The 19730-nt window shown below is 39.1% G+C and overlaps 1 protein-coding gene across 1 annotated transcript in view; it reads right to left on the bottom strand.

Annotated features, from left to right (window-relative positions):
• The window catches only part of sspo (SCO-spondin), a 131218-nt gene extending 111975 nt beyond the window's left edge, over positions 1-19243 (bottom strand). Inside the window, exons 1-20 of the mRNA XM_047350561.1 lie at positions 19179-19243; positions 17583-17792; positions 15414-15496; positions 14908-15078; positions 14539-14762; positions 14306-14408; positions 13244-13402; positions 13047-13132; positions 12678-12803; positions 10624-10780; positions 10234-10486; positions 9975-10116; positions 9746-9887; positions 6886-7058; positions 6464-6682; positions 6220-6385; positions 5755-6016; positions 2314-2524; positions 380-474; positions 45-301 (exon numbers count right to left, since the gene is read on the bottom strand). Of these exons, the coding sequence (XP_047206517.1) occupies positions 45-301; positions 380-474; positions 2314-2524; positions 5755-6016; positions 6220-6385; positions 6464-6682; positions 6886-7058; positions 9746-9887; positions 9975-10116; positions 10234-10486; positions 10624-10780; positions 12678-12803; positions 13047-13132; positions 13244-13402; positions 14306-14408; positions 14539-14762; positions 14908-15078; positions 15414-15496; positions 17583-17792; positions 19179-19243 (3304 nt within the window). The remainder of the gene's footprint in view (positions 1-44; positions 302-379; positions 475-2313; positions 2525-5754; positions 6017-6219; positions 6386-6463; positions 6683-6885; positions 7059-9745; positions 9888-9974; positions 10117-10233; positions 10487-10623; positions 10781-12677; positions 12804-13046; positions 13133-13243; positions 13403-14305; positions 14409-14538; positions 14763-14907; positions 15079-15413; positions 15497-17582; positions 17793-19178) is intronic.
• Positions 19244-19730: the final 487 nt, after the last annotated feature.

Consider the following 19730-nt stretch of genomic DNA (forward strand, 5'->3'; position numbering starts at 1 on the left):
ATTTAACATCAACTTTTCATTATAACACCAAATGTGATTCCAACCTCTCAGCAGATGTATGACAGTGTTTCCCAGACTGAGGGTGACTGACTTGGTGCACGTGACGCCAGTGCTGCCACACGGCACGTTCTCTGCCGTAACGCTGAACAAACCGCTGTTCTCCCGGGCCAGCACATACTGGCAGTCACCAAGAAACGAGTAGCAGCGGCCGTCAAATGTCACATAGTGTGGATCACCAGTTGCAACACACACTCCAGCACAGATGGTCTGGGTGCAGTGCCAGTGTCGTTCCTTACACACACTGCAGGAAAAAAAATGAAACCAATTTGTTTATTGGACTTAAAGGATGGGGATGCCAGTCAACAGTTGTAGACATTACCATGTGTTGCAGTCTTTAGTGATAGTGTCATTGGTGTAATAAAGTTGACCATTATGGTGACATGGACACTCATCCGGCAGAACACAGCGATCATCCTAAAACATGCAAAGATGCAGAGTTAGGAGCACAGACCTTAGAACATTACCCATAATTACTGGTGTTGACTGGGAAAAAACAACACTGCTGTCTGTCATATTTCTAGTGTCATCCTATCAGTAGATATATGTATGTTTTATTTATTTCCATTTTTTGTTGTGCTGACTTCAACACCATCTTTATCAGGATTTGCCTCAAACTGAGTTTTAACTATTCTACGACAGGTTTTGGTGGTGGTTTTCACAGTAGTCTACCTAGTCTACCTGCATGGAAAATTTCCCTGATTTTTAACTCAACCAGTGTTACAAACTCAATTTGGATGTTTTGTTTTAGGTGAAATAATGTCTTATGTTTTAGGATCCTCCTCCTCCTTTGCGATTGGGTGCTGCTTCCAAGGTGTCAAGCCAATCATCAATTAGCAGTGCCCTATGTAATGACTGTGAAGCTGCTCTTCTGGGTGTTTGGGCCATTTCACTGCCTTACACCATGTCTGTTTATGAAGCCTTAAATGCCCATTCATACATTTGTAGCATTTTAGATCTTTGGGCAACCTGGCTTTGTAGGGAAGATCTGGTAGGTTTGTATGTTGTATTTTCTTGGATTGGTTAGTATAATGTTTATTTCATTTCAGGATTGTGTGCTATGTTGGCCTGAGGTCTTCCTGAAGCTAAGTGTCTGTTCAACATGCAGAGTTCTTGTAATCGACCGAAGCAGGTCACTGACATTTTCAATGTGAACTTGCACATGTGTTTACACGTGTTTACATGCACACCTGTTCCCATGTGCACATGTGTTTTATGTCCTGGCAAAAACATCTGGTTTCTAATATGTGTACTTCTTTTCTTCCCCAACTGAAGTAGGATATTCACCTATTTATTTTTTATTTTTTTATGCACGATGCATGTCTAGTCTGGCTCAACAGTTATAAATATTTTACCTTGCACATTTGGTCCTATAACAACCACATGCGCGCATACTTGAAGTGGAAGGAAAATGGTAAATGATCTTGTTTTGTATTTTTTAAGTAAAATCTCAAAAGAATAACATGCCTATGTATGTAGCAAGTTTTAAATCAGGTGGTCCTAAATAAAAATCCAGTGCAACAAATTGCCTTCAACGGTAATCTAACTAATAATTATATAATTTATCCCTAATATAGTATGTAGATGTTTTGTTAAGGTTTCAGAGGTTTGTTGGGGAATATTAGAGTAAACAAACATCATCACAATAGCCAAGGGACACTGTAGATAAAGTTGTGGAGAATTTTAAAGCAGGCTTAGGTTGTAAAATAATATCCCAAGCTTTGAACATCTTACAGAGCCTTGTTCAAACCCCATCTGGGATGCAAAGAGGATGGTGCAACTACAGATCTACCAAGACATTGTTTCCCATCTAAATGTACAGACATTAATAAGAGAAGCAGCCAAGAGACCCATGGTGTCTCTGGAGGAGCTACAGAGAAGGAGATCTTCAGCCCAAGAAAGTAAATCAGTTGATGTGATAACTATTAGTTGTGCACTTAGTAAACACTCATTCTTGAAATAAAAACAAAAATATTAGAAGTCTCATTTCCACTTTGGCATAATCCAAGTAATACCTGGCACATATTTTCTCTTGTGAGGTAAAAACCAACATCAAACGTTTTGATCCTACATGCAAAATGCTATGTTGAGAAAAACTGAAACTACAATAATCCCTATGATGTCCTTCTGAGGAAACATGATGGTGGCAGCAGCATTCTGTTGGGATGCCTTCCTTCATTCTTTTGCAAGGCAATATATGAGAAGCTGCTTATCTCTGTCCCCTTCAGTAAGTGCTCAAACTTAATCTTCACCTACTTGTAAGACAGTTCCCTGAGGACAGACACAACCAGACAATGGCTCTCTGCAGCTTGATTGTGAGACTCTGGACACATGCTGATGGCCAAGAGGGTCCAGACTGGAGCAAGTAAGAAGGCAGGAGCGTGGTGAGTAGACCAGCGAGTGGGGGCACTGTTGTACTTCCTCACAGTGCTCCTGGCTGCAGTTAAATACTCCCTGCTCACACACACTGGAAAGTAAGGGTGAATAATGTGTTAGATGTTTAGGAAACTTTAATGGCTAATCAAAAACTGTAATTACTGCATGTGAGACAAAAGATAGTTGCACAAATTCATTTCAAATAATCTGCAGATGAATGATAACCTGCAATAAAATGAATCCATGTTGAGGCGGATTCTTCCAGAATACATCAGGATCTTTTATGCAAATGTGGCCTAGACAAACTGTAAATCGCTCCTTGCACAAGAAGGTTTACAACGTGCCCATAAATGTTTTTGTCAGTGAAATGTGCTGAGGTTTTATGACCATCATTTCACTGGAAACACTCTGTCAATAATTGCCATTTAACGTACTAAATATGTATAATAATTAGCAATTTCACAGTAGAGTGAATCAGCTAAACAGACAGGTCGATAGCAGTAGAAAGAAAATGACAACTTCACATAAAGCGTAGTGAACAGACTTCTTTAAGTGCTCATCTAATCAGGCAACTCCATTCCAGTCTTTGGACTACAGTTTGAGGACGCTGAATGTGTTGTGATGTGGTGAAGAAATGCAATGAAATCAACCTATCCTCTTTCAGGGCGCAGGATCATAGAGTGATTTCATCAGACCTCTTTCACCACAAGGCCTCCTCTTCAGAGAGAACATTGCCTCATATACACTAAAACACTGCAATACTCTGATAGTGCAATTTTAGAGATCATGCACAGTTCGTTTTGTTCTTTTCCCCACAAACAACATTTGTTTGAGGTTATGCCTTATTGTTAAATCTGTAGAAGGGATTTCATACATCATCTAAGTCTACAATGGTAGATTTAGTTATAAGAAGTCTTAGACATCTTTCCACTGTCACATTCTAATTTCATGTTTCTATCTAATAACTCTGAACAGCTAAACGTCCGATCGTAGACAGCTTATCATCAACATCAAATGTTGAAAGCGGCAGGCATAAACTCATAAAAGGAAAGTGATATGATATGCAGTTAAATATCAGCCATGCATCTAGATTAGGGAGTAACTTGATGTTTAGTGTCTTTCTATATCTTTGACATACTTGGTTAATCTACCATGCTTTAAATGTGCATGCTACAAACTGGTAAATGCACTGAATTTATATACCTTATTTCCAGTCATATCCACCACTCAAATGTCTTTGAACTAGAGCTACAGTCACCCTGTCGCACTCAAAAACACATACATTCATACATCAATGCACACACTGGTAGAGTAAAGTACTTTGCCGAGATCAACATCAACATGTGACAAGAGGAAGGTGGAACTGAACCCACAACTTTCAGATTGCAAGGCGCCTGCTCTTCCCACAGAGCCACAGTTGCCCCAGGGTGTAATATGAATTAAATTCTTTTGTATAAATTTAATACTGAAAAATCTGATGCAAACATTTTAAGTCATTGTGTTATTACATTTATGTAATAACATTTATGGTTGGACATTTAAGTGTGGTGCTACATAATACCAATATAAGATTTTAAAGTAAGTGTGACTTAACTAGAGTTACATCAATTTGATATTAGGATCATTTTGAGCAGGCTCAAATTTTGTTCACCAGCTTGCTTACAGCAACATTTTCTCACCTAGATGGAACAGTTTCTCTCTACTAAACATCCACCCATCTAACATACTGCAAGCTTTACATCCTTACAACCTACACACATAGTCACTCCACACAGGATAATAAGCAATACTACAGTGGAAATGTTCAAACTTTTCAATTATTAAGCTATTGTTTTTTTCTTAAATGGTACGCTCCAGAAATTTTAAAGGACCAAACAAAAGAATGTGCCATTGAAACACAAATGAATGTGCTGGAACTAAAGTTGAATGTTCTAAAGGAAATGTAATAGAAATAGAAAATGTACTGAGACAGAAGGTTATATCTATAAGGAAATAAATCACTTTATGTCAGTTCAGTTGTGTGATTTTAGCTTTTTTGGTGGAATTAAATGTGGGATATAGCAATGTATTCCTCACCGGAAAAAAACATTTTTATTCCAATTTACAGAAATATTTTTATGGTATTTTCTTCAGTTTTATTTTTATATATAATTCTTTATTATTTCAGAATTTTTTAAAACTATATTAAATATCCATATGACCAAACATGATGAAAAACATCCAGAATATGGTAGGGTGTCCTGATTTTTTTCACTTGACTGCAGATCTGGGGACTATGATGACACTGTATTAAAGATTTTGTGTCTGGTGAATCTTTGTTGATTTGGCCTTATTAATTAAATCACGACCGTTCTGACAGACCCAATAAACGATATTCAGTTATCTGCGGGAGGCCATTTAAATCTTAACTAAAAATATCCTGGCCATTTGAAGAGAAACAGGTCCACAGCATAATAGACCCTCCACCTTACTTAACATTGAGCAGGAGGTGCTTTTCCACAAATATATTCTTTGTTTAGGGCCAAACCCACTTGGAGTGTTTGTTGCTGAGAAACTAAATCTGAGGATCATCGGACCAAAGCTCATAATTTCAGCTGAAGTCCAAGTAGAGCTTAGCGAACTCTGCAACCTGTACCATCATGTTTGTGAAGGTAGAACTGAAAAAAGAGCTGCTGAGCATATAGGTATTATCTAATGGTTATGCAGACTTGGTGACCCCAAGATATTACTCTTTGCTCCCATTCTACAGTGAACTTTGAATATTTTTCTTTACCTCCTTATGGGTCCTCTTCCAGCATATTGGCCACTCTGGCGAGAGGAAAAGTGTTTCTGTGTCACATAATACTTCCATCCCAGGCAAACAGGAAGTCATGCTTTGCTATTTAGACATTCCAAGAAACTGATGAGCTTAAAAAAAGTTACATGTAAAATTAAATGATGCTTAATTTACATTTATTTAAAAGGAATTGTTAGGGACACCAACAGATGTGCCACTCGTGATTTTATTTAAAACAATTTTTGTTAAACCTTTTCTCCTATATTTTGATATGATTTTTGTAAATTTTCCATTATGAGAATAAACGATGAATTTATTCTGAGGGATTTTACATGTTACATTATACCCAGTTACAGATCATCATCCTCTAATTAACCATATGAGTCTGGCTTCACCCTCATGTATTAACGTATCAGTCATTTTCCTAGAAAAATTAGTTACTAGATAAGTTCTACTTGTCTGAACATCCTAGCATTTTAGATTTTAAAGACAAGAAATATCTGACTTGACTAAATTTGTGTAATTTTCTAAACTTCTTTACATACCAGGTGTTACAGCTTTTCAGAACCACAGCTCCTGCTGGGTATGCCTTGTCTCCTTCCATACAAGGGCACAAGGAGTTGGGCACACACTGGCCTTGCTGGTCCTGCACAAGTCCTGAAGGACACTGACAACCTGGAACACACATGCCTTGACCTGTTTCAGAAGTGAAATCATCGCAGTTCCAGCCGTGTCGCAGGTCTGAGCAGGAGCCACCGCAGGCACGACCGCATTCCTGGTACACCTGGCCCCCTGTGCACTGGACCGCTGGGTAGGAAGGGAGAGAGAGGAGGAAGAGATTAGCTTTTAACATTGCTGTGTGAATATAGGAAGCAAACAAATATTTTAAAAGCTGATCTTCAAAAGTGCACAACATATTAAAGTAGTTGAAAGTCTCAGTTGTGTATATTTCTGTCCTGACAGCTAAATGAACCAAAATAAAGAAGTGTTCATCGATAGGGGTGCCTTACGGCAGAATGTTTGGTTGCGCCAGTGGACCATGACACCCTCCTGTGCACAGTGCCGGGCATAGGCAGTAAGGACGGTGCAGTGACACGTTCTCTGTGGACCACAGCCACACACCTCTGACAGGCAGAGACGGAAATATGGCTCCCTGTCCACCACATCATGACACACCTGCAAGGTAGAGGTGTGAGGCGTGTGTGATTAAGCAGAGAGACTTAAGAAGACACAACTCTCTTCATACATACTGACCTGAAAGACAGGACTATGCATGATAGCACACACTGTTTCAGCATAGGTTCTCCTCTGGGTGTATGTGGAACAGGGATCAGGTGGAGCTCCTCCAGGCAAGGTGCATGGCTCAATTGAGAATTTCTCTGCAAAGGATAAAACGTTGTTCTCCACATCTCCCTCCGGGGTTGTAAAGTCATCATGCTGGCTCCAGGTCAATGTTCCACACAGACCACGCACCTTAAACACAACACATGCATCCAATAACCACTAGTAGAGGAACATATGAATGGAAATGACTGTGTATAATCAATAAAAAACACAGTCCCTTCATAATCTGTGATGGTTCATTTCTGCAGTTAGGTAAGCAAATAGTGATACTGGAGTTTGTTTACTTAGAAGTGGACATGTAACAAGAGAACCACATGTCGTCTTAGGATCACCTTGTTGGCAAAACCAGGCTGCAGGCTGATGAGGGCATAAGATCCATCTAAGTACCAAAGAAGTTGAGCACCAAAGGTCTGGATGAAGATAAATGAAGAGGAGACCTTACGCAGCACCAGGTCTCCGGTCACCACAGGCAGTGTCTCCCGTTGGCCATTCAGAGTCACAGTGCCTAAAAGGAACAATACTAATCTTAGTTACTAGGGCAACAACTTTGTATCACTTTGAAGACAATTGCAGTCTTTTTCAAATGATGATTTCATCTAGCAATGATAAAAGACTCTAAATCAGTCAAACACTGTGGAATAATTTTGGTCCACCCTTCTTTCCTCAATTGCTTTTATTCTGTCACATGGAGGATTTTCAAGCATGAAGATCTTCTTTGAGTTAATGCCAAAGCATTTGAATAAAGTAAGTAAGTAAGTAAGTAAAATTTTATTTATATAGCACCTCTCAAGACACAGATCACAAAGTGTTTCACAACACTAATACAAGGCACAATTGGAATAATATATTTATAAATGTAAAATAGAAGTTAAGATAAAATCAAAAATAAACTAACCAAACGCAAGCCTAAAAAGATGAGTTTTTAGCTGGTTTTTAAAATACACCACCGAATCCGCAGTCCTTATACACAAGGGGATAGAGTTCCAGAGTCGGGGAGCTACTGTTGCAAAAGCTCTATCACCCTTAGTTTTCAGCCTTGTGTGATGTACTGCCAGTAGGACTTTATCGCATGACCTCAGAGACCTGGGGGGATTGTACGGATATAAGAGTTCACTGATATAAGTTGGGGCTTGACCATGAAGACCTCTATAAGTCAGGACCAGAATCTTAAACTGAGCTCTGAATTTAATGGGGAGCCAGTGCAGCTAGATGAGTAACGGTGTGGAGTGGGAATACTTAGAAGATTTTGTCAGAAGTCTAGCAGCAGCGTTCTGAACAACCTGGAGACGTTCCAGGGAGTTAAAATCACTAGAGACACTTTCACTAGCCCACTTTAAAACATGTATTTTGTTTATTTATTGGATTGATTTAGACTTGTTGGTGTGCTTTGGTTTTTCATCCTGCTGCCACCCTCAAGTGAGTTTGAATTTAGGGTTAGAAACTAATGGATTGTCACCATCATGCAGGATTTTATGCTACAGAATAGAATTCATGCTTCCATCAATCATGGCAATACATTCAGGTCATGAATCAGCAAAGCGGTACGACACAATTATACTAGCGCCACCATCATTTAATGTTTGTACAGAGTCTTTTTTTTTAATGCTGTGTTGGTTTTACACCAGGTATAATGAGAAGCATACCTTTCAAAAAGTTGTCCTTTTGTCTTGTCAGTCAAAAGCATATTTCCCAAAAGTTTTGAAGATCCTCATGATGTTTTTTTAGGAAGTATCAGATAGGATTTGTGTTCTTTTTGGTCAACCGAGGTTTTGGCCTTGGAATTCTCTCATGGATGCCATTTCTGCCCACTCTCTCTCTGATTGTTGAATTATGAACACTGACTTTAATTTTCCTAGATGAGTCGATGATTGGCTTATAAATGACTTATAAATGTCTTTGTGACTCTTCCAGAATGATAAATGTTGGTAACTTTGTTTCTGATCTATTCGTGATTAAATCAAGGCTTGGTGTGTTGCTTTTACAGATCTATTACCCTACAATATGTTTTCTGACAGGTTGTATTCAAGTGTTTTCCTGATTCCATAGATCTGGCTGAAATTAGGCCTGGGTGTGGCCAATGAAACTGAATCTAAAAATGTATTAAATCACATGTAATTCATGACTGAACATTATATTTCTGACACATTACCAAGTTGGCTTGCATATTGCCTACCCCCTAGTAATTGAAATCATAATTTGAAAACAGCATTTTGTATTTACACAGCTTATCTTTGTCCGATATTAAAAGTTGCATGATGTTGTGGGTGGGCTGTATGGCTGTGCAGTTGTTATTAATGTTTACTTGCATCAAGAAGGTCCAGAGTTCACTCCTGACCAGGCTCTTTCTGTATGAGGTTTACATGTTTTCCAAGTTCATGTGTGTTTACTCCAGGTACCCTGGCTTCCTTCCTCAGTCCAAAAATACCTTAGCTTAATTGGTTACCCTAAATTGCCCTTAGGAGTGAGTGTGTGGGCATGGTTGTTTTTCCTGTGTGTCTCTGTGTTTCTCTGTTAAGGACTGTCGACCATGGTGTACCCTACCTCTCCCCAAGCCTTCTATCCCCATTGAGGTTGGGTCTGTGCATTAGGCTCTAATGACTGGCCCTGGCACTATATAAATAAACTTACCTTACCTTACCTTACCTTACCTTACCTTACCTTACCTTACCTTACCTTACCTTACACACTCTACAGAGAGAACAGGCCCAAGAGAGCCGGCTTTATAGGTTAGGGTTCATGCAGTAGAAGTTTTAATCAGGAGGAGCAGGACTTAAACAGTAGCAGAGAATATTTGTGGGAGCAACAATAAATCTGTGTACAAAAAGCTTGATTTGTGTAAAACAAATTGCTACATTTGAGAGTGAAAATAAGTAATTCTTAACAAAGAGAAAGTGAATTGGCCAAAAATGTGAGAGAAATCTATCTCTATATGGGGACTAAATAAAAATCTGCTGTGGCACGTTTAGTAAAGTTAACAAGTGGAACACCTCTTTATCACACCCCACAATCAATGTATGGCTACCTTTAGTAGGCTTATCCAGTGAACAAACAGTACTGACCAAAGGTCTTTACCCAGCCCTGTTCTTTGCATTTCATTTCCAAGAAGCCAGATTTTCTGCTTATTAGTTTTCTGTGCTGCCAGAAGCCTAGTTTTACAACAGTTGTTGTCAGATTTTTTTTTAGCCAGCTCACCAGTGTCTGTGATGGTGACTGTTGTGTGCTGGGCTGTCACTGACATCTCCTTTAAACAGCCCATTTCTGCTACCCCTCCCCGGTCCCCTACTGTACACTGTCCACAGCGCACTCCCACCGTCAACTTCCTGTCAACAAAGTCCTGGGCACAAAAATGGAATAAACAACAGTAGCAAGCACCCACACATCTTAGCACGTGTCTCTGTGTGCACTTTCTGTTGTGTCTTACCTCCACAACAATGAAAGGACAGTTTCCTCCAGGCAACCCATACCGTTTTTTGTCTAACGTGGTCACCTGTAATGCCCCCATCAGAGTGCACTGGCCTGAACACTTCTCACCTGTGCATTCCCACTGACCTGCCCTGCACACACTGGTAAATGGGGTAAATATCAATACAATGATGGAGAATCAGAAAGAAACACATGTAAAAGACATTTAGGGATGCTGATGTAGGACAAGTAGAGCGGGTACATGTATTTAAACCCACCAGGTGTTGCATCTCATCTGTATACTGTTCCCAGGCTGGTAGCTATGCCTGCGGTGGAAACAGGGGCAGTCTTCTCTTTTCAAACAGAGACCTTGGTGAAGGTAGAGACCAGGAGGACACTCACAGCCCCCCACACACTCCTCTCTGCACTGACCCATGGCTGCAGCAGGCCCTGGGGGCTGAGGTGAAGTACAGCTCGGAGGACAGGAGGACACACAGTCTGAAAAAACCTGTCCTCTGGGGCAGACACGACCTGGTAAGGCAATGAACGTTTTGAGGAAACATCGTCAAATAAACAAACTGGTGCTTTTGCATTACTTAAAGGTGGATGATGATAGCATTCAGAACTTTCTTCTGCAAGTCCTATACCAACATGCTATATTTATTTACCACATAATGTTGCTGTCCTCCACATTAAGATGATGTGTCGCTGAGCACACTCTCGGGTGTAGCTGGCCAGGGTGTCACACACTGCATCCTGTCTCTCTTTGGGTGGGAGGCTACAATATAGATACTGACAGGTGTCTATGTAAATTACTGGGTCAACCTGAAACAGAAAAAGACACCACCTTATATTATTTAACTGTAAACCCCAATAATCGGAATAAAAACACAGTTAAGCCCAAAATCACCCCCAGCAGATTTAGCTTTATAACAATCTCTCAATTTGACAGTTGTACCAAAAGTAAAACCAGAATCAAAGGTTATGCCAAGGTTCATGACAGAGAACCAACAGGTCAAAGTGTCTCCTTTATCCCAGACATGCATTTTATGATGCAATGATAATTAGTTAAGTTTTTTCTTCATTTGATTTAAGAAAACTGTCATCCATCCACTGACTAAGCAGAGTCTAAACACTTTTAACAAACTGTGAAGGTTAAACATTTCATTTGGGTGAAACGAAGTGTACAATTAAATATCATCTGCATTGCAGTGATAAGAAGTGTCTTTAAAGGTTGCCAGAATGCGCCCAAGGGGGAGCAAATACAACAACAACAACAGAGGCCCAAAAACAAAACCTTGGGTACACTAAAATGGACTGGATAAGGGGGAGATCTGTACTCAGACGTAGCTACAAATATGATCTGTCAAATAAGTATGAAGAGAATCACTTCATAGTAGATCCTCATACACCAGTCCAGTACCTCAGCCTATCGAGCAGAATGTGATGGTCAGCTGTACTGAAAGTGGAGGGAAGGTTCAATATAAGCAGGACAGAACAATGTCCCTTGTCACTTTGTATTACAAATATCATATGATACTGACAGAAGTGCTGTTTCAGTTGAATGAGATTTTCAAAAACCTGACTGAAAGTGGCCAGGAATGCTGTGCTGATCCAGAGCAACAGTTAACTGGTTGACCGCAGCCTTTTCTAAGATCTTAGTAGGAAATAGAAGCTTGGAGATGTGTCTACAACTGCTAAGAAGCGAAGGATACCAACTGTCTTCTTTCAAAAGCAGGATGACAGAATTTTCAAATAAATAGGTACCTTACCAGAGGCTAGTAAAACATTGACAATAGTGAGCACACTAATGGCAATCCACTGTAGGACATTTATTTTTTAACAGAGATATAGGTAAAACTTCTACAGAGCAAGAATACACTTGGCAATGAAGATTCAGCCTGTTATCTTAGATAACAGGCCGCAAATTGATTGCTGTTGACCTGTGGTACATGAGTTTGCTTAGGTTGTTGCATGAACTTTGGACATTTGCTAAGATCAAGAGATACGGATTGTCTTACTAGGTTTGAGAAACCTTGAGAAAGCTCTTCGGTGTTGATGCTGGTACTGGGTCAAAAAGACTCCAATTTAGATATTTTCAGTATCAATGAAGTGTTAAAAACTAAGTCAGGGGTAGCACAGAGAAAACAATTTTTTACGGTATTTTAAAAATATGTCTGCAGTTCATTAAGGCTGTGAGAGACATGGAGAGAGATGTTCAGCAAATTATAGCAGGGCTGAAGGACGTAGACAAAAGCTTTCAAACTCTGACAGTCAACATGTAGGATTTAGAAATGCTGGTAGCCTTTTAGAAGATCCAGAGTTAAGTTGACGATTTACATTCCCTCCAAAAACACCGAGATTAAACATGTCTAAGCATTTTTTTAAGTGATCAACAACAACATTGGGGCTACTCACTGCAGAGTCCTATGTAGTTTATTTGAAACTTTTACGTCTGTTTTGGGGTTCTTTTGGGGAGTGATCTAAAACAATTGACCAGTTGATAAAAAGACTGTTTTTGGTAAGAATCCAGCTGCATGCAGTCAGGGTAATAGACTATAATATTGTCATTTGGTGCATGATTCTTAAAGAGAAATCAGAATGGGTTAAATGCAATATTACCAGGTCAAAGCTTTATAAAACCTGAAGATTAGAAATTGGCCACAGTGTTCTAATTAGTGCATCCCTTCTTGTAACTTCACTTATTGTATGAGTTTCTGACCTCGCTGTAGCAGTGTGTGAAGGGGTTTTCCAGCAACTGATTACACACTGATTCTGCATGCCTGCGTAGAGTGGGCTCTCCAGTGGCATCACAGCTGTGGCCGAGCTCAGCTGCATCGCTGCACTCCTAATGGACAAATAGAGACACTTAGTTTGTCATTTTACCCCCAATTAGTAAATTTAGGTAAATACTAATGACTACAAGATAAATCAGCAGACCAGCGGTGATCGCTGAAATCATTTTCCTACCACAGCTGTATTTAACAACTAAAAATATGGATTGATTTTTGGTGGATACAAACAAATTAACTGTAATATGACACTGGTAAACTAACCGCAATAACACATTTAAAAAGATGAGTCACAGCACCTCTATGTGCTGGTCCGGAACTTTCCATGAGTTGCCAAAACTGGCAGCATATGGAGAGACGGCTCCAGCCATCGTGGTGAAGTCATCTGTGATAATTACACAGACAGCAGTTCAAAGGAACCAGTCTGAGTCAGTTCAACCAAAAAGTGTGGAAACCGGCAGCACACTAAAGTGAACTTGCATGTGCATATTCTTACCATCAGGGTTGTTGTTAAAGAGTCCACAGAGTCCCCTGGTGGTTCCAAGGTGCTCAGAGGTTACTGTCACATAAATTGTGTTGACCATGTCGAACTTCATCCTCACCCCCACTCCACTCTCCACAAACACAAAGTCCCCTAGCCAATGGACACTCACACCTTAAGGCAATGAGAAAAACTCTTCATGTAAGCAAAACTTATGATGGCTTTTGAAAAATGAAAGGGAAGACATTGAATAAAAAGAGCATGTTTCTGTATTTTTATTTGCAGGGCTGTATGAAAACTAGAATTTAGTGAGACCTAGGAAGGCTTGGCTCCATGTGCTACAACACATGGATTATTTTAATATATATTGTTTACTGGAGATCAAGATAACCTTTAGATAATAGAAAGATTGTTACAGAGAAGAAGCTGTGACCAACTCTGTGGGAAGCAGCCAACTGCCAAGCTGACTGAGTGAGGATGCATGGAAGCTGGAAGCTTCGGAAACGGAAGCAGGACAGCAAAGCAGTTAGACGGCCATGACTTACAGCCGACATGCATTAAAACAGCTACTCCAATGTTTTCCACCAGTAATGCTCATTACTTGAATAATAGGATGGATTATTTACAACTACAAGTAGGAACAAACGCAGCACATAAACCTGCAAGCCAGAGGCTGCTCATTCAGTTGACTGAGAAAGTGTGTCCAAACATTTTACTGGTAGTGTAAATCTGATTGAGATGCTATATTGTATCATTAAACAGGCTATTCATAATTGAAAACACTTTAATGGGGCTGAATTAGAAATAACTCTGCAAAGAAGAATCAGCCAGAATTCCTTCAGAGTGATTCAAAAGACTCTTAGTCATTTAATTGCAAACACTTGGTGGCAGTTATTGTGGCAATAGGTAGCTCAGCTAGTTCAAAGTTTCAGGGGAACTTACAGTGCCTCTTCACATAGAGTCAGGTTAGTTTGGATAGTCTAAAAACCTTTATATGTTCATATTAAAATAGTTGACCCAGGGACCCATAAAGAAAATTCGTAGGAAAAATGTTTTGCTTTGCTAAGAATGTCTTACCATTTTGAAATAGTGGCTCCCCATTTGGAACAGGGAGGGTGTTCAGCGTTAGGTTTCTGTGATGAATAGAAACCAAATCTAGACCCAGCATCATCCTTAGGGCCTGTTATCATATTAACACACACGCACAAATGTTTTCTGATTATTTAGAGATGTAGTGCAAAGATTGGCTGCGTGCAAACATAGGTTATGTAATCACTGCCGCAGAAATGGGTTTGATGTGGAAATATCACCTTGCTACAGTCTCCTCTTTGGTCACAGACTGTACTGATATAGACTGCCCAGGTGCCATCAGTAGATGAGGCCAGAAGGTACGTACAGCTTCCCTGGAAGTGGAAGTGCTTCCTGTCAAAAGTGCGATAGTGGACTCCACCCCAGGACATGCATGTGGCTGAGCCTTGAGAAACCCTGGCAGTACCCAGCAGTCCACTTCGCACTAGAGGAGAGGACTGGGAGTCTGAAGGTGAGACAGAAAGGTCGTGTATGCGAGATATCCTTCACATCGGTTCATACTTGTACTTTAATTTTCCAGTCTGAAGCAACAGATTTCTAAGTGCAGAGTCCCACATATTATTGTCCTTTGTGTGCATGTATTTTTAGACCTGGCAGCAGAGTGTAGGTGCAAGTCAAACATGTTTGGTCCGAGGCGTTCCTCCAGCTCAGTCCCCACAGGGTGCTGCAGCATTGCTCCATCGGCATGAGTGAGGAGTTATGAACTCCAGGGAATTCCACACAGTTCCACGTGGAATAGCACTGACCACGCACCCCAACACCTAAGAGAATGATATCCTCTCAGCATCAAGATCAGTCTTCCTTAGCTTCTATAACCTTACTTTGATTGAGCAACCTAGTACACAGTTACATTCATAGCTGTAACATAAACCTAAACATAACATTAAATACAACAAGATAAAAATACAGCATTCTGAGTCTTTTGCAATGATTTGACAGTTTTAGCCATAGTTTGTTTTGACAAAATGTAATTTATCTGCAGCTGTTTTAGAATTAGTCTGGCTTTAGTTACTTACATGCTTCCACATTTTAAGAGACTAAATTTACTGAAATCATGTATGCATGTAGAAGCAACCCAGTGGCTTCTTGCTCTTACCCTGAGAGCAGTGAGGTCCTCCCCATCCCTCACAACAGGTCCTCACTGTTTTATTCACCACTTCGCTCTGCATCTCTGGGGGTCTAAGAGGGACAGAGACACGTGGATACCAGACTGTGAACTACACAGGTTCTCTTTATGTCTGCAGCGTGGGAAAAAAATTGTTGCTACTGAAATTGTTTGTTAACTTACTAAGAAATTATTAGTTTCAAACTTTTATTGTAATTTTGTTTAATTAGATAGAGATATAATCTCAAAGAAAAGCCAGGAAGAACACATAGCCCCACTTACAAAGAAAGGAATGCTGTCAGCTGTTAATTTAAGTTTCATTTTTATAATTTCACATTTATGTCACAATTAAAAATTTCAGGTCACCTGAGAAGAAACCTGAGAAGATACAAAAAACTAATACAAACACAACCAGATAACTGGTCGTGGTGACAAGTGTTTGTGATAACTGCAGCAATGTTTTCATTCAGAAACATGGAGGGGTTTAGAGCATGTTTAACACCACAGCATCTCAGCTGTATTTAAGTCCAGATTTAATGAAGCCGTTGTCTGTTTGGTTTTTTTCATTCAGTTCAGAGTTGGACTTGCAGGTGTGCCTCAGATCATTGTCCTGCTGCATAACCCAGGTGTACTGAACTAATGGAAGGACTAAGGTCTCCTGGAGTTTCAGCAAAAAATCAGAACTCATATTTTAATCAGTTACAGGATGTCTTTCAGTCTCTACAGCTGCAAATCAGCCCCGGAGCATCACATTTCCACTAACATGTTTGACTGTAGATATGATGCTCCCATTTTCTCAAATGTGTTATTTTTACACCTGACATAATGGGATGTGTACATTCCAAAAGGTTCCACTATTGTCTTGTTGTTTTCCCCCGAAGGTCTTAGGGATCATCAAGAGGTTTTTTTGGCAAGTGTGCGATGGGCTTTTGTGTTTTTGTTGGTCAGCCATGATTTTGGCCTTGGAACGTTCTCTTGGATGTCATTTTTGTCCAGTCTCTTTCTTATTGTTTTAACATTAACACAGCTTCACTGAGAGATGTGAGGCCTACAGAGCTTTAGATGTTGTTTAAGGTTTGTGTGTGACCTGCTGGATGAGACATTGATGTGCTCTTGGAGTAATTTTGGTAGGTTGGCCACTCCTGGGAAGGTTCACTGTTTACAGATCTAGCAGCAATCAGTTCTAGCTATAATTGAGGTCAGCTACAATCCCTATAGTCAAGAACAGATGCTGAAACCGTTTTCCGTGTGGCTGTTTTCTGATAAAGGCACGGGGCGACTTCATCACATACAGGGGCCAATGGATTGGGACACGTACTGTAAAATCTGGGAGATTAACCTTTTTGCCTCAGTAAGAAAACTTAAGGTGAGTTGTGGATGGGTGTTTAAGTTTGAAAATTATCCAAAACGTACCTCAGCAGCCACGAATGAGTGTGTAGGGAAGAAGCTAATGAAGTTAATGTTCTGGAGTCAGTTTCTAGCTATCGATCCTACACCTGAATCTCTGAGTTGCTTTACAGAGGTTCTGTATAGAGGAGTGGGTCAAAATCCCTTCTGAGATTTATGCAAACATGATGACCAACTCCAAGGAAAGAATCACCTCTGTGCAAAGGAAATAAAGGTTTGTCCAACAGGTACTCAAATCCGTATTTTACTTAAAAACATTGTTTTCTGTTTTTCAGGAACTTGTTTTTAAATTTTTTATTGATATTCTCTCTCCCCAAAAGATGAAACTGCCTTAAACAATCTAGACAATCTGTGCATTTGTATTTGAGCAAACATGATTACCAGAGGATTTCCCATTGTATGCTCAAATGGTATTCCATAATGTTGACTTTATAAAACAGGTTGCATAAGTAGTACCAATACTGTTTTTTGTCCTCAAAAATAACAGAACACGTTTAAACAAAGAGGTTAGGGAAGAAGATCTGCTTGTATTCACTACAGAAAATTTCTGTTTTGTCAGTTTAAAAAAAAAATAGGCAGTGCTTATCTCCATATGCCCCATGCTGGTGTATACGGAGATGCACGAAGACTTGCTGTTTTTCCTGGGCCAAATAAACCATCAGAATCCACTGCTGACTAAATTCTGTACAATTACTTTAGCATTTTATTTTCATAGGAGATGAAGTTTTTGAAGAAACCCTCCCCTCCACTTACTTGTACAAGAAACAGGATGCCTTCTGTCCCTGTTGTTTGTAATAAAGTGCAATACCCTCATCCCCCCCATGCTTGGTGCGCAGCCTATCCACATCCAGTCTCCATCCCTGGGTGTTGTACTGGTACACTTCAGAGCAGCTCACCTCGAGCTGTAGACGTGGGGAGAGAACCCACTCCACTCTCTCTTCCACCGTGTGTTCACACCAGTGTCTGCAATGTGACAATTATGGTAAAACCCAAAATTATTCAGAACCCTGGCAGATTGTTTTTTTTAATCTTTATTCACCCAAGAATTTTGTTTATGAGAAATGAGAGATGCATCTTTCAAAATAAAATTGTTTTTATTTTATATGTATTATTATTTACACTTTATCTAAAAATGTCATTTTGCAAACAATTTATATTAATCTCGATAATAAGTGGAAATGTCTTTATTGGCACCGCAGACATCAGATTTTAGTCCAAACTCTGACTGGGCCACTCCAAAAGGTTAGTACTACTTCCAGTTGGTGGAAAGATTGGTAAAGTTAAAAGATTATTTTAAACCCAAATCTTCCAGACATGAATGATTGTGAGTTTAACTGTATCTTAACATTTTTAGCACCAAAGAGCAGTGCAAAAGGTTTCAGTTAAGGGAACCCAGTTAATGCTGGATAAAACAGTCCGGATGCCAAATTTGAAATCACAATAATTTTAATCATCTGTTACATTTTTTTTACATTTAATTTTAATACATCTTCATAATTTCTATGTATTGAAAACTTAAATGGTTGTAAAAGCACAACGACTGCTGCAGAAGCCTGACCTTTATTAAAGCACGCAGAATGCAGTATTACTAAGCACAAATCTTGTCTTTGAACAGGTTGTTGATCCAAGCGCCATTTCATGTAGCCAAGTTGTTTGGGTGAAATTACATTTTTTCATGATGTCTTTCTTCAATACTATGAGCCTTTTAAATTGCCAAAAGTTTATTTTGGCATTTTTGTGCCATTGACCTACTTTCAAAGTGCATTTTTTAATACACCACCATTGTGATTTAAGTTCTATTTTTGTTGTTTAATTGTTTTTATCAATGGAATTGTAATCCCTTTAAATAATTTGCTGTAAATCTACCGATTAGGATACTTGAGGAGGAAAAAAATACTTTCTGATGACTTTTTAACAAAATGTGATATAAACATTGATCAGAACCAATGTTGCTGACACTCCCAGGCTTAGATATACTTTCCAATTTCCAAGAGTTTTTCAAGAAACTTTAATGGCTAAACTGGTATTTGAGTGGTTAACATTCCAGAAATGTGGGGAGGCATTGAGTTTATGATGGCATTCATAAAAATGGAAAAATATATTGAGACAAATATTTCTATAGAATTTTTTTAAACAAACATCTGAGTTTATTGACAACAAGCTGTTTTTTTGGGAATGGTTTAGAGTAGAATATGTTACAGCATTATTACACTATATTGTCGCTAATTTCTTTTTAACCTAAAATATATTCTGTAATATTCAATTCCAGCTTAAGCAAATAATTTAAAACATTTCTTAATGTTTATTTTCAGGAAGCAGGAAGATTAATAAATATTTTCTTGAACTCACCCAGTTCCCACCACAGGCGGCAGACCCAAAAGAATCAAAAGACCTAGTTCCATAATTCTCTCCATAATGCTTGTCTTTACAGCTCCTGTAAAATATTTACATGTTATCGTGTTCCATTATTACATTGTTAAATTAAATTAATATTATATGTTTCACATCATTAATCTTTTCTCCAACATTGAAGACAATAACAAGTTTACAGGAGGTCCAAGACAAAAAGTCATAAAATTCAAACAGGATAACAGCCTCATGAAGATATTTATATAAGTCAATAAATCTAAGATCAGTCATATGATCAAATATGAAAAGAATAAATAATATACAATTCTATCTTCATACACTGATAAAATGACACACTCACCTCCAAAATTATGGGCAAAGATTTAAAACCTTACCAAAAAACAAAAGCAGTCCTTTCTGGATCTAGATTTTATTTCCCTTCTATTTGTCTTTGCTGTTTTTCTTTTCCTTATCCCTCGCAGCTTGTGGGTAAAGTTGTGGGGGGTTGAAGTGTGGGGGTAATCCATGGGACATATCGTGGCATTTCAGCCT

Source organism: Girardinichthys multiradiatus, chromosome 21 (genome assembly GCF_021462225.1).
Source record: "Girardinichthys multiradiatus isolate DD_20200921_A chromosome 21, DD_fGirMul_XY1, whole genome shotgun sequence".
Lineage (NCBI taxonomy): Eukaryota > Metazoa > Chordata > Actinopteri > Cyprinodontiformes > Goodeidae > Girardinichthys > Girardinichthys multiradiatus.